At 43.2% G+C, this 12,520-nt stretch overlaps 1 protein-coding gene across 2 annotated transcripts in view; it reads left to right on the top strand.

Annotated features, from left to right (window-relative positions):
* The window catches only part of UCHL5 (ubiquitin C-terminal hydrolase L5), a 132,478-nt gene that overhangs the window by 8,548 nt on the left and 111,410 nt on the right, over positions 1-12,520 (top strand). For both annotated transcript variants that reach the window (XM_030205680.1, XM_030205678.1), the window contains exon 2: positions 603-666. In XM_030205680.1, the coding sequence (XP_030061540.1) occupies positions 603-666 (64 nt within the window). The remainder of the gene's footprint in view (positions 1-602; positions 667-12,520) is intronic.

Raw genomic sequence — 12,520 nt, 5'->3', positions numbered from 1 at the left:
ATTAGTGCCTAAGTCTTTAAATATGTCCCCCTCAGTTGGGTTATAGTACTTCTAGAAAAGCAGTTGTGATTTTGTCTCCGTTTGGAAGTGTAGTTCTCGGACTTCTCCTGAGGAGGCATCACCCTATAAGGTTTGCATGAATATTCATGAAATAAATATGGGCATCCAGAAAACCTGACTGTATGGTGCTTCCCCGGGATAGGTCTCAGAATTGCTGATCTAAAGGGTATGAAAGAAAGTTCAGTGAAGTGGACGATAAAGTTCGTAATTCATGCTGAGGTAGCTGTGGGTCAGGAATCCGCTGTTGATATTTATCGGAACTGTTCAGTGGCCATCCCAAAATCATTCAGAGTTTCACCAAGAGCAGATGATTACTCCAATTAAAGAGTTGTAAAGTGCTATAAAATCCAAATTACGTGTAAAACCATTTTGAAGGGTTGCAATAATTTGAATAGATCATAGGAGGTGGTAGCTTAACGAACAAGGTAACCACACTAATAATACTTCATTTGCATTTCATTTTTATAGTTCTGTGTGAATTCTTTTTTTTGGAAGAGATTTTAAGTTGGTGTAATGGTAAAAACATCATTTTCTATTTGCAGGTTGTAGGGGAGCTCAAGTTGAAGAAATTTGGAGTTTGGAGCCAGAAAACTTTGAAAAACTTAAGTAAGCATTGGAGATTCATAGACTAAAAGTTCTTTCTAAGATTTAATGATTAGTTTGTAATCTTGTTTTACTTTGGGATATAAACTGGCTGTTTATGTGCAGTTGGTGAGCATATCAGGTAAACGTCATTGGAATTACGTGCTTTGCTTGGTTTTTGTTGCTTTTGGCTTCACCCTGACACTACATGTTTGTAAAACCTCCCTGACACCCCCCCCCTCCCGTATATATATTCTGACAGTTTGTTGATTGACATATTGTGAGGTTCCAGTACTTCAGAATCTGCAGGGTGAATGGAACACAACTCTTTGGATTTTTAGGGACCTTTGTGCTAAGAGTGCACTGATAAGTTTTCTTTTAACGTTCTAAGAAATATGCAAATAAAAAGAAAAAAAAACTGTGCACATTTCTCAGCATATGTGGGACCTTGACACAGCTTCTGACTCTAAACATGCTGATTAGCCTTAAGAAATTTTATCCAAAGCTTACACCGAAAAATATATTGCACTGCCTGGACCCCCCCCCCCCCCTTACAATATTCAGCTGGCTAAATTATCCCAATATTCAGTGTCGGGCCATGTCCAAGCACTGGCGTTGAATTTTGGGGGATAATTTGGGACCGGCAGGTTGCCAGAGGTTATGCAGGTCTGGCTAATATTCAGCCCGTGCCGCATAAGAGATGTGGCCCCAGCCGAATATATCGGGCTGCTCCGGCCTGCATAACTTTAAAAAAAAAATCCCTTGAGCTCCCCCCCCCCCGCTCCAGTGTACCCTTTTTCCCTCCTTCCCTCTCCCCCCCCCCCCCCATGGTGAAGGTAACCCGGGTTTGCCTACATCCCTGGTGGTCCAGTGGGGTTGTGTGGGACAGGAGTTCAGCTCCCTCACTCCTGCCCCTTAATGTTGCCTTTGTAGAATGGCTGCTGTGTCCTCTCGCAGCAGCTTGTGTGTACTACACAAAGTACCGCAAACTACTGTGAGAGGTTGCGACAGCCATTTTACTGAGGCGCCGCAAGGGGCAGGAGTGACGGAGCTGTGCTTCTGCTGTCTAACGACCCCGCCGTACCATCAGAGATGTAGGTATGCCTGGGAACTTACCTTCACCGTTGGAGGGGGGGGGATAGTGGGTCTTGCAGGGGGGCGTCTTTAATGCGCGGAGGTGTCTTATGCACGGAGGGGAGGGAAGGAGGTTAAAAGGGGGCATTGGAGCAGGAGGGAGCTTGAAGGCTTTTTTTTTTTTTTAAACAAACAAAATAAAAGTTACGCGGGTGCCGGCCCGATATTCAGAGCCGGCACCCACATAGGTAAGCGGCCTTGTTTAGGACAACTCTTGAGCTGTCCTAAATGAAGCTGGGTATCTAAGTGGGTGTCGGCACTGAATATTGGCGGCACCTACATAAACTGGGGCCCTTCCCCAGTTCTGCCCCCAGCGCTGCCCCTAACCTTCCCATTTTTTTTTTGTTTGGGTAGTCTCGGGGGGGGGGGGGGTGAGGGGGTGCGGTATTCAACGGTACTGTCTGGTTAAGTGCTGTTGAATATCCCCAGTTAGGCACCGGGAAGCTATTTAAGCGAGCAGGAGAGGTCTGCTTAAATTGCTTTGAATTTTGGCCTCACAGCCTCTGAAAGTATTTCACATGGTATGCTGTTGCTTTTTACCTACCTGCATAAGTAAATCATGGTTTATGGGTGTTCAGTGGATCTTATAGCAGCAGACGATTAATGGCATCAAAATAGTTTATCTTGCTTTCAGAGTAAATAGGGAATGATTAAAAAAATATGATAAAAACCTTAACTTCCTTAGTGTCTGTACCAGACCAGTCCAGAGGGTTGTGTCTGTGGACCACCAGATGGAGACAGAGAAACAAAATAGTTCCATGAGATTTGCCTCTCAAAGGTATTGTGCAGCCATAGAATGCTCGGTATTTCTCTGTCTCGAGCAGATGATGGATTGTGCAGCTCCTTGGCTGTTCTGAGGCAGCTCTTGCTCCAGTTATCCCATCTGCTCTACTGACACCCAGTTGTGTATCTCCTGTGGAGATTTATGCTTTAAGGAATTCTGAAGAATATAAATAGAAATTGCTTGGAGCTGAGGTGACACTCGGTTGTGTTGAGACCTTCCCCTTCCTTGGCTTCTTTGATAATTTATGAAACGCAAAAGGGAGGTTCTTTCTAATGCCTCAGGTTTTGTATTTGCAAACAGTGCATTTTTTTATTTTGGTGGCAAACTGCTCTATTCTGGCAGTACCCAGTGGAACTTGGGTTTTACACTGCCTTATTTCTTTTATGGTTTCTTTTTGAGACAGTTGGTGCTTTCTTTGGCAGACTTCAGAGGAGCTTTCATTTCTTCACAGTCTTCTCTACATCAGTTTCAGTGCTTAGTTTTATATATATTTCCATTGAAGCAAGACAGCTGGGTTTTACACTGCTCACTGTACTCTGTGACTTCAGAGTGAGGTAGGTTATGCTCTGCATGTCATTTTCAAGATTCCGGTAGTGGCCTGTCAGCTTGAGTTTGGAGCTGAGAGCTCTAACCAGCATAGCTCTTATGTTATACATGCCGCCACTATGGCTTGTTTGCCTTCTTTATCTGTTAGACTTCTCATTTGTCACAACACATTTAAGTAGCAATGACCAGAAGGAGAGTGGGAAATCTCATTGTGGGTGCCCATTAAAGCTACACAGTCTACTTCGGTCTGCTAAACTCCAGGCCGAGATTTTTATTTTTTGCCTGCAATATAGTTGCTCATTTGATTTTTGCTTCAGTTGGTACGTGGATTCTCAGGCATTAAACTACACATCTCTCTTTTCTTTAAGCGTATCCATGAAGACAGTTGTTGTTTCCTTCCAGTTCTTTTGCACTGAGGCTGTTCCCAGGGGAGTTTAAACTGATGCCATAGCTTTGTTCTTTAGGAGGATTTCATCCAGTACAGATCTGCACTTATGCTGTGGTCTCTGGTTTTAGTATGTAACAAAGATCTCACTTTACTTGAGCATGTAGGCCGAAGTACTTTCAGTAAGTATCTTGTTTTTATGTTTTCCCTGCATCCCTGAGGTATTCTCTGGCTTCCATCTTGCACAGCTACTAATAAACAACATACCTTTTTTCTGTGTCAATTGCAAATTACTACTACTTAACACTTCTATAGCGCTACAAGGCATACGCAGCAAGGCGAACAGGGCTTTTTAGAGAATTTGTCATCTGGAAAATTCTACAATTTGCTGTTTAGTAAGTGATCTTGGTATTCAGTTGAAGTCTTATTTTTTTAATGTGAATTTCTATACCCTTTACAAGATAGTAATAGTTTCCTATTGGCGGGACTACAAAAAAAAGGAATGTCTTGGCATACAGGCAGAGGTGGCACTCTGGCAGAGATGGCTGTATACATGATTGAAAGCAGTCAACTGCATTGGCAGTCTAAATGACCATATACGTTATTTCCCTTTTGAAGTCAGCTATTCAGCTGCATTCTCACCTTGAGGATTCATCTGCATTACAGCCTGAAGGAATTGGCTGTGTTGCAGCTTTCAGTACTTTGGCTTAGAAATGTAACCTTCGGCTGTACTCTGGAGTTTCTGCTATGATGTGCTCTAAAATCATCATCCATTTGTTATCTTGGGTTTCTCTGCTGTATTGCATTCTGAGACTATTACCTTTGCAGGAATAGCCTAATGATTAGCATTGTGGCCTGAGAAACTGGGGAAGTGGCTTCTTCTGACCCTGTGCAAGTTGCTTGGCCATCCATTGCCCCAGGTACAAAACTTATATAGTAAGCCCACTTTAGTCGGAGGAAGTATCTTTTTTTTATATTTTGTGTAAACAGCTGTGGTTGTACCACAGAAGGGCGATTAAATCAATGCATGTCCCTTACTTTTGTAAGTCTTAGGCTTGGATACAATGCAGCACTCATTCTACAACTTCTGGAATCAATGTCCTGTAAGGACATTCTTGACTGTCAGCAAGCAGTTTCCTTTCCCCCAAATGACTTACGCTCTTTTGAAAGAGGTCATAACTATTATTTCACCTTAAGGGTACAGCTAATGCAGCACCCTTGACGATATTCTGCACCATCCTGGAAGGTTTCATTTTGCAGGGCATACTCTTTCATAGTTCTAGCATCCTTCAAACCCCACCCTTCCCAAACCCAAAAAACTGTAGACACCTGTTTTGGTCATGGTGTCTCTTTAGTCTCTTTTGCCACCTTATGGAGGCAGCATATCTCTTTCAGTGTACTTGAAAAACACTGCAGTCTTTGAAGTTTCCTTTACCTCAGTTCTGTGTTGCAGCTTCTGCCTCCTTCAGGGGGTACTCTACAACATCATACAGGCATATCACAGGATGCAACTGTTTGCTAGTGATCCTCCTCTTGGATCTGCAGTCTTAATCTCCTTCCTATAAAAATTCACCAACTCTATGCATTTATAGCACACTGCGGGTCTTGGATTTGTGGGGACCTGTCCCTGATCTCCCCACCCCACCTACTTTATCCTTCTTATTTGTGAAAGGTTGTCTCTACAGTCTATTCCATGCCTGTTTTACCAGCGGCTTACAGTAACTTGAAATAAGAAGGATTTAATTGCTTCTGAGCACTTGTAGACCTTTGGTGTATCTATTAAGTTTTGGCCTTGGCCTGTGATTAGGCCAGCTTGCAGAAGCCAATTAAGAAGTATAATTTCCTTTACCTCTGATTCTTTCCTATGTAAGTTACCAAGCTGTCTACTGCCAGAAAGGTTCTCGGTTCACATTTTGGTTGGAGTTAGTCCATAAAAATGTACTTACGCTGACTCCAGCTTCACAATAACAATTTATAATGGTGTTTTTTCATATTTTTATTTGACTGCAGTCATTCAGGTTCTTTGTTCAAACTTAAATATATTGTGTGGTCTATTAGGCCTAATTTTGTACATAAATATGTATTTGTAATTAAATTTCTCTTAGATTTATTATAGGAGTAGGGGGGTCAGATGGTAGAAAAACAGGAATCAAAATTTAAGGTTTACTGTAACAGCCTCACAGCCCTGATGTGAACCATTCCAGTGGCTTCCATTGTCTGCAACTTAACAGTTTGCCTTCCAGCTAACGCAGAGATTCATCTCTTTGGAAAATGTTAATTTTGCTGTTTATTGTGACTGTGAATTTATACTTTGATTTCTGACATTCTAGTTATTTACCTAGTTATTGTTTTGTAATCTGTAAAGAACCTGAGAGGTATTTCACAGAATGTTACTGTATTGTATCATGTTGCAATTCTCTGTAATTGCTGAGCTACAAGTATGGTCTATCCTTGGAAATCCTGACTTTACCAGTTTAGCATTCTGATCTGAACTATCAGCTTTAGCTTCCTCATATGATAATTATATCGGTTTCCAGTCTGTTAATTTGGGGTTCTTTCTATTCTGGTCCAGTAGTTGAAGGACTTTATTTGTACTCATCTTTATCTCCTGAGGTTTTCATTTTTACATTTCTCATTATGGAAAGAGTGGTGGATGTGATGGAGACAAGCACAGTATCTGAATTTAAGAAAGCATGGGACAGGCATGTGGGATCTCTTAGTGGGAGGAAGAGATAGCAGATGATATGGATGGGCAGACTAGATAGGCCATATGGCGTTTATCTGCCATCATTTTCTGTTTTCTATGTTTCTGGCCTTTTTGGAGGAGTCTGCTGAGGGAGATTTTCTTCTAGCCACTTTTTTTCTGCAGGCCCTATGTCATTGGATAATGTTGTATAATAAGTATAGTTTTTTTCCCTTTGTGGTGTTCCTTACCCTAGTACAAGATATCCACTGTTATACTTTTCCCCACTTGAATTCTACTTTACATTATGTCTCAAAAGTCTTTTTTATTACTTAAGTGAGTTCTTTCCAGTTCTTATGCCTTCAGCCTTTCCCCTCCTTTGGGTTTCATCTTGTTTGGCCTCTGGCTTCAATGAAGTCCCACTCTATTTGGAAACTGCCTTCCCACATCCCACAGGTTCTGTAGTGGTCTGGTATGGGACTCTTAAGGAAGGAGAAATTTTGTCTTTTTTTTCCCCCCCACCAGTCCAGAAGCTGTCTCTTAGTGATTATTATTCAACATGTTTCCATTCTGGTCTATTCTACTGTTTTCTCATTTCTCAGCTCCAGATTATTCTGTTTTACGTTTCCATTCTGGTCTATTCTACTGTTTTCTCATTTCTCAGCTCCAGATTATTCTGTTTTACGTTTCCATTCTGGTCTATTCTACTGTTTTCTCATTTCTCAGCTCCAGATTGTTTTACGTTTCCATTCTGGTCTATTCTACTGTTTTCTCATTTCTCAGCTCCAGATTATTCTGTTTTACGTTTCCATTCTGGTCTATTCTACTGTTTTCTCATTTCTCAGCTCCAGATTATTCTGTTTTACGTTTCAACTAGCTGATCTTATTTGATGATGAGGTGCCTCTTAACATAGTTGGATATATTTGTGTTGGAGTCCTAGTGCTTTCTTGGTAAATGTGATGAATGAATACATTCTTGGACTGGAGGATGGCTCAAGAAGTCTCCTGACCCAGATGGAGAACTTCAGTTAATAGAGGATAGCAATACCAGGTTAATAAGGGAATAACTCTATTCATTGATTGATTTTTGTATCAGCATGAGTACCATTGCTTGTCTTCAAAATACTGAATATTATATGTCTGCATAATGCTCTTGAGGGGCAAATCACATGGAACTACTTTGTTTCTTTGTCTCTATCCGCTCATCAGACATAACCCACAGGTTCTAGACTGGTCTGGTAGGACTAAAGGAAAGAAAATTATCGGATAAGACACAATTTCTCCTTCCCCTTTAAATTCCTTGTGTCTTCTGAACCCAGATAAAATATGCTGTTTTGTTGCAGGTGAACTTGCTGGGAAGTGTTCCATTTTCTGACTTGATAGTATTTCAATGACCAGTATCCATGGTACAGTTTTTAATAACCATGTTACAAAGTCTTAAATCAAAGTGACTTGATTTGAAATGAGGGGATGGGGTTAAATCTCTGGGTTGTTTTTAGTTCTGCGCTGTATGCTCATTGGTACAGTGGTGCATTCTGGTCAAAGAGTGAGCCAACCCTTATACTAATAAGGCTACTCAGATCCTTCCCAATACCTTACAGAATAAATTGCAGTTGTTTGGAGGGCATAAAAAAAAAGTCAGTTCCTTCTGCTTTGTTCTCCTGGGCACTTTATGCTCTTCAAAGTTGAATGATACTGAGCATTCCATAGCGTCCCACAGATCAATCCAGAGACTGGTGGGTTATGTCCCTCTGCCAGCAGGTGGATATAGAGAGAACTTCTGTGGTTCACTATATGTGGTCATGTGTAGCCACCTAAACCTCAGTATTCTCTCTTTCTAGCAGGTGGAGGGTCATAACTCTGCAGCTCTTGATCCTGGGCTTCTCACCCGTTCCCTCGGGCCGAGTTGAGCATACCTTAGGAGGTTGAGGGCTCACTGTGGTGGTGCCAGGTCCCTTCCTTCCTCCCCCCTCCCCATGAGAACCCTACTTTTTTGCAGCCTCACGTGAGTCTTTGGGAAAAAAAATATTTTTTGTCAGCTTGGCACTCACAGAAGGAAGGGCTTCATTTTGTAGCTGAACAGTTCGTTGGGGTAAGTTCCTTGTTTCTGGCGGGGGGGGGGGGGGGGTTAGCCCTGGTACTTCAGCTACTTCAGCTGAAGCACATGGCAGCTCCCTTAGATACAGTTAAACGCTGCTCCCGGTGTGGGAGCTGGAGAGCAGCATTAGGAGCATGCTCATACAAAAACATACAAAAACATGGACTGATGAGACAAAGTCAGCACGGATTTAGTGAAGGGAAGTCTTGCCTCACCAATCTAATGCATTTTTTTGAGGGGGTAAGCAAACATGTGGACAATGGGGAGCCGGTTGATATTGTATATCTGGATTTTCAGAAGGCGTTTGACAAAGTGCCGCACGAAAGACTCCTGAAGAAATTGCAGAGTCATGGAATCGGAGGTAGGGTATTATTATGGATTAAGAACTGGTTGAAAGATAGGAAGCAGAGAGTAGGATTGCGTGGCCAGTATTCTCAGTGGAGGAGGGTAGTTAGTGGGGTCCCGCAGGGGTCTGTGCTGGGTCCGTTGCTTTTTAATGTATTTATAAATGACCTAGAGATGGGAATAACTAGTGAGGTAATTAAATTCGCCGATGACACAAAATTATTCAGGGTCGTCAAGTCGCAGGAGGAATGTGAACGATTACAGGAGGACCTTGCGAGACTGGGAGAATGGGCGTGCAAGTGGCAGATGAAGTTCAATGTTGACAAGTGCAAAGTGATGCATGTGGGTAAGAGGAACCCGAATTATAGCTACGTCTTGCAAGGTTCCGCGTTAGGAGTTACGGATCAAGAAAGGGATCTGGGTGTCGTCGTCGATGATACGCTGAAACCTTCTGCTCAGTGTGCTGCTGCGGCTAGGAAAGCGAATAGAATGTTGGGTGTTATTAGGAAGGGTATGGAGTCCAGGTGTGCGGATGTTATAATGCCGTTGTATCGCTCCATGGTGCGACCGCACCTGGAGTATTGTGTTCAGTACTGGTCTCCGTATCTCAAAAAAGATATAGTAGAATTGGAAAGGTACAGCGAAGGGCGACGAAAATGATAGTGGGGATGGGACGACTTTCCTATGAAGAGAGGCTGAGAAGGCTAGGGCTTTTCAGCTTGGAGAAGAGACGGCTGAGGGGAGATATGATAGAAGTGTATAAAATAATGAGTGGAATGGATCGGGTGGATGTGAAGCGACTGTTCACGCTATCCAAAAATACTAGGACTAGAGGGCATGAGTTGAAGCTACAGTGTGGTAAATTTAAAAACGAATCGGAGAAAATTTTCTTCACCCAACGTGTAATTAGACTCTGGAATTCGTTGCCGGAGAACGTGGTACGGGCGGTTAGCTTGACGGAGTTTAAAAAGGGGTTAGATAGATTCCTAAAGGACAAGTCCATAGACCGCTATTAAATGGACTTGGAAAAATTCCGCATTTTTAGGTATAACTTGTCTGGAATGTTTTTACGTTTGGGGAGCGTGCCAGGTGCCCTTGACCTGGATTGGCCACTGTCGGTGACAGGATGCTGGGCTAGATGGACCTTTGGTCTTTCCCAGTATGGCACTACTTATGTACTTATGTACTTATGTACTCAGCCTGCCCTCGCAGCTCCATGACTGGAGAGCGAGTTTCAGAGACGCGGAGGGGAGGGGGGTGTCGATGTGAAAGTGCCTCAATTTTTCAGCAGGGGCAGGGATCCTCTCTCACGGGGAATCGATGCAGTTCTTCAACCGTGGCCTCTGTTCAACCTCCTGTATGTGTTTCTGCTGTGGCCCACGATGGGCTAATAGGTCATGTGGCTCGTCACCCAGGCCGGGTGATTGTAGTGGCTCCAGATTGGCCCAGGCGTCCGTGGTATGCAGATCTGGTTAGTCTTCAAGTCGACAGTTCGTTGCATCTGCCGGCTCATCGGGAGTTGCTGCATCGGGGTCCAGTCGTTATGGATGATCCCTCCCCGTTTGGTCTTACAGCCTGGCTATTGAGAGGGCAAGGTTGAGAAAGAAGTGCTATCCAAACAGGGTCATTGCCACTATGTTAAGGGCTAGGAAGCATTCCACTAATACACCTTACGCTCGAGTGTGGCGGACCTTTGAGTCGTGATGTGAGGTAGCAGCTCTGACTGCAGCGTCTGCTTCGCTGGCTTCTATTTTGGCTTTTTTGCAGGATGGCCTTGAAAAATGCCTATCCTTGAGTTCCCTGAAGGTTCAGGTGGTGGCCCTAGCGTATTTTAGGGGTTGTCTTCAAGGGTCCTCTCTGGCCTCACATCTGGACATCATTCGATTTCTGCAGGGAGTGAATCATTATCGTCCACCGCGTACCTCGGTGTTTCCAACATGGAATCTTAATTTGGTGCTGTGGGCCTTTCAGCGGCCTCCTTTTGAGCCTCTGTCTCTTTTATCGTTAAAGGACTTGACGTTGAAAACGGTGTTTTTGGTAGCTATTTCCTCCGCGAGGAGAGTTTTGGAGTTGCAGGCTTTATCCTGTAGAGATCCATTCCTCCGGTTTACGGAGGCAGGAGTTACTCTGCGGACGGTTCTTTCTTTTCTACCGAAGATCGTGTCACGATTTCTTGTAAATCAACAACTGTCTTCCCACTTTTCCTAGGGAGGACTATCCTACGGAGTTTCGGGTTCTAAGGTGTCTGGACGTGAGACGAGTTCTCATCAGGTACTTGGAAGTTACGAATGACTTTCGTCATTTGGATCACCTGTTTGTTCTTTTTGCGGGTCAGAGGAAAGGGCAGCAAACCTCTAAGGCCATGGTGGCTCGCTGGTTAAAAGAGGCTATTTCTTCGGCTTACATCTCTTCAGGGAAAGATCCTCCCGCTCGGTTGCGAGCGCATTCTGCGAGATCACAGGCCACTTTTACGACAGAGTCGAGGTTAGTCTCTTTGGAGATTTGCAAGTCGGCGACTTGGTCGTCTGTGCATACCTTTGCAAAGCACTATCGAGTGGACGTAGTAGCGCGGACTGATGGCTTTTGTCCTGCAAACTGTGATCTCTGTGTCCCACCCTACTTAAGAACTTCTTGGGTACATCCCACCAGTCTCTGGATTGATCTGTGGGACGCTATGGAAGTTAAAATTAGTTCTTACCTGATAATTTTCTTTCCATTAGTCCCAACAGATCAATCCAGAGACCCACCCTAAGATTTACTGCTGGTATTATTTGTTGGGTTTCTTGTTTGTGTTTCAGTTTTATGGTTACAGGTTATTTGTTCTAGGTTCAATGAAGGTTGGAGCAAATCTCTTTACTTGCTGTGAGCTGCTTGAGTTCCTCCCGCATTTGCGGTTGCAGGGTGTTTTTAGTATTTCTGAAGGCAAAGGAATACGATTTTAGTGGTGATTTGAAGATCCACATGGCTTTGGTATCGACAATACTGAGGTTTAGGTGGCTACACATGACCACATATAGTGAACCTTGGAAATTCTCTCTCTCTCTCTCTCTCCACCTGCTGGCAGAGGGACATAACCCACCAGTCTCTGGATTGATTTGTTGGTACTAATGAAAAGAAAATTATCAAGTAAGAACTAATTTTACCTTAAAAGCTATGTAAATAACTTATTTCGCTAGTCTGCCAGACTCTAGCCCAGAGGTTTTCAACCCAGTCCTTGGGACACACCCAGCCAGATGGGGATATACTGAAAACCTCGTCTGGCTAGGTGTGCCCTGAGGACTGGGTTGAAAACCTCTGCTGTAGCCTGTTCACGACCATAGCTTTGCAGGGAGGCATAATCACTTTTCAGACATAATGGGCTGGATTCTGTATCACACCTAAAAATCAGCTTTGAAATAAAATACGCCTAGGTGTATTCTATAAAGTACACCTAAATTTCCAAGTGGTTTATAGAATACGCCAAGCGCTTATCCGTGCGACTAAATTTTAGTCGTTGGGCAGTTGTGCCAAATAAAACTTGCTGTAAATGCTGATGCCTAAATTAGGTACAGACCGGGTAACAACGTACATACCTTTTCAACTATGTGACTTAGAATTTACATACATCACTTTATAGAATATGCTTAATTGTGCGTGTAAATTTTAATGCCAATTACTGTCAATTGCTTTGGCACTGATTGACTAGTTAAGTTGCATGCGCAAATCCAGAATATGACCAGATTTGCGCGTGCAACGTCGTACTATATAGAAATTAGGAAAATGTACTTTCTCAGAAATACAGTGCTATGAAGAGAATAGCATTTAATTGGCTGCTGTGCCAGATAAGTTGGAATAAGTTTTCCTTTCTGCTTTTATTTGCTAAATGTGTTCCTGTATTTAATAGTTTGTTGGTTCCTGCTCTTG

This window comes from Microcaecilia unicolor, chromosome 6, assembly GCF_901765095.1.
Source record: "Microcaecilia unicolor chromosome 6, aMicUni1.1, whole genome shotgun sequence".
Classification (NCBI taxonomy): Eukaryota; Metazoa; Chordata; class Amphibia; order Gymnophiona; family Siphonopidae; genus Microcaecilia; species Microcaecilia unicolor.
This window is presented reverse-complemented; position numbering and strand designations above follow the sequence as displayed.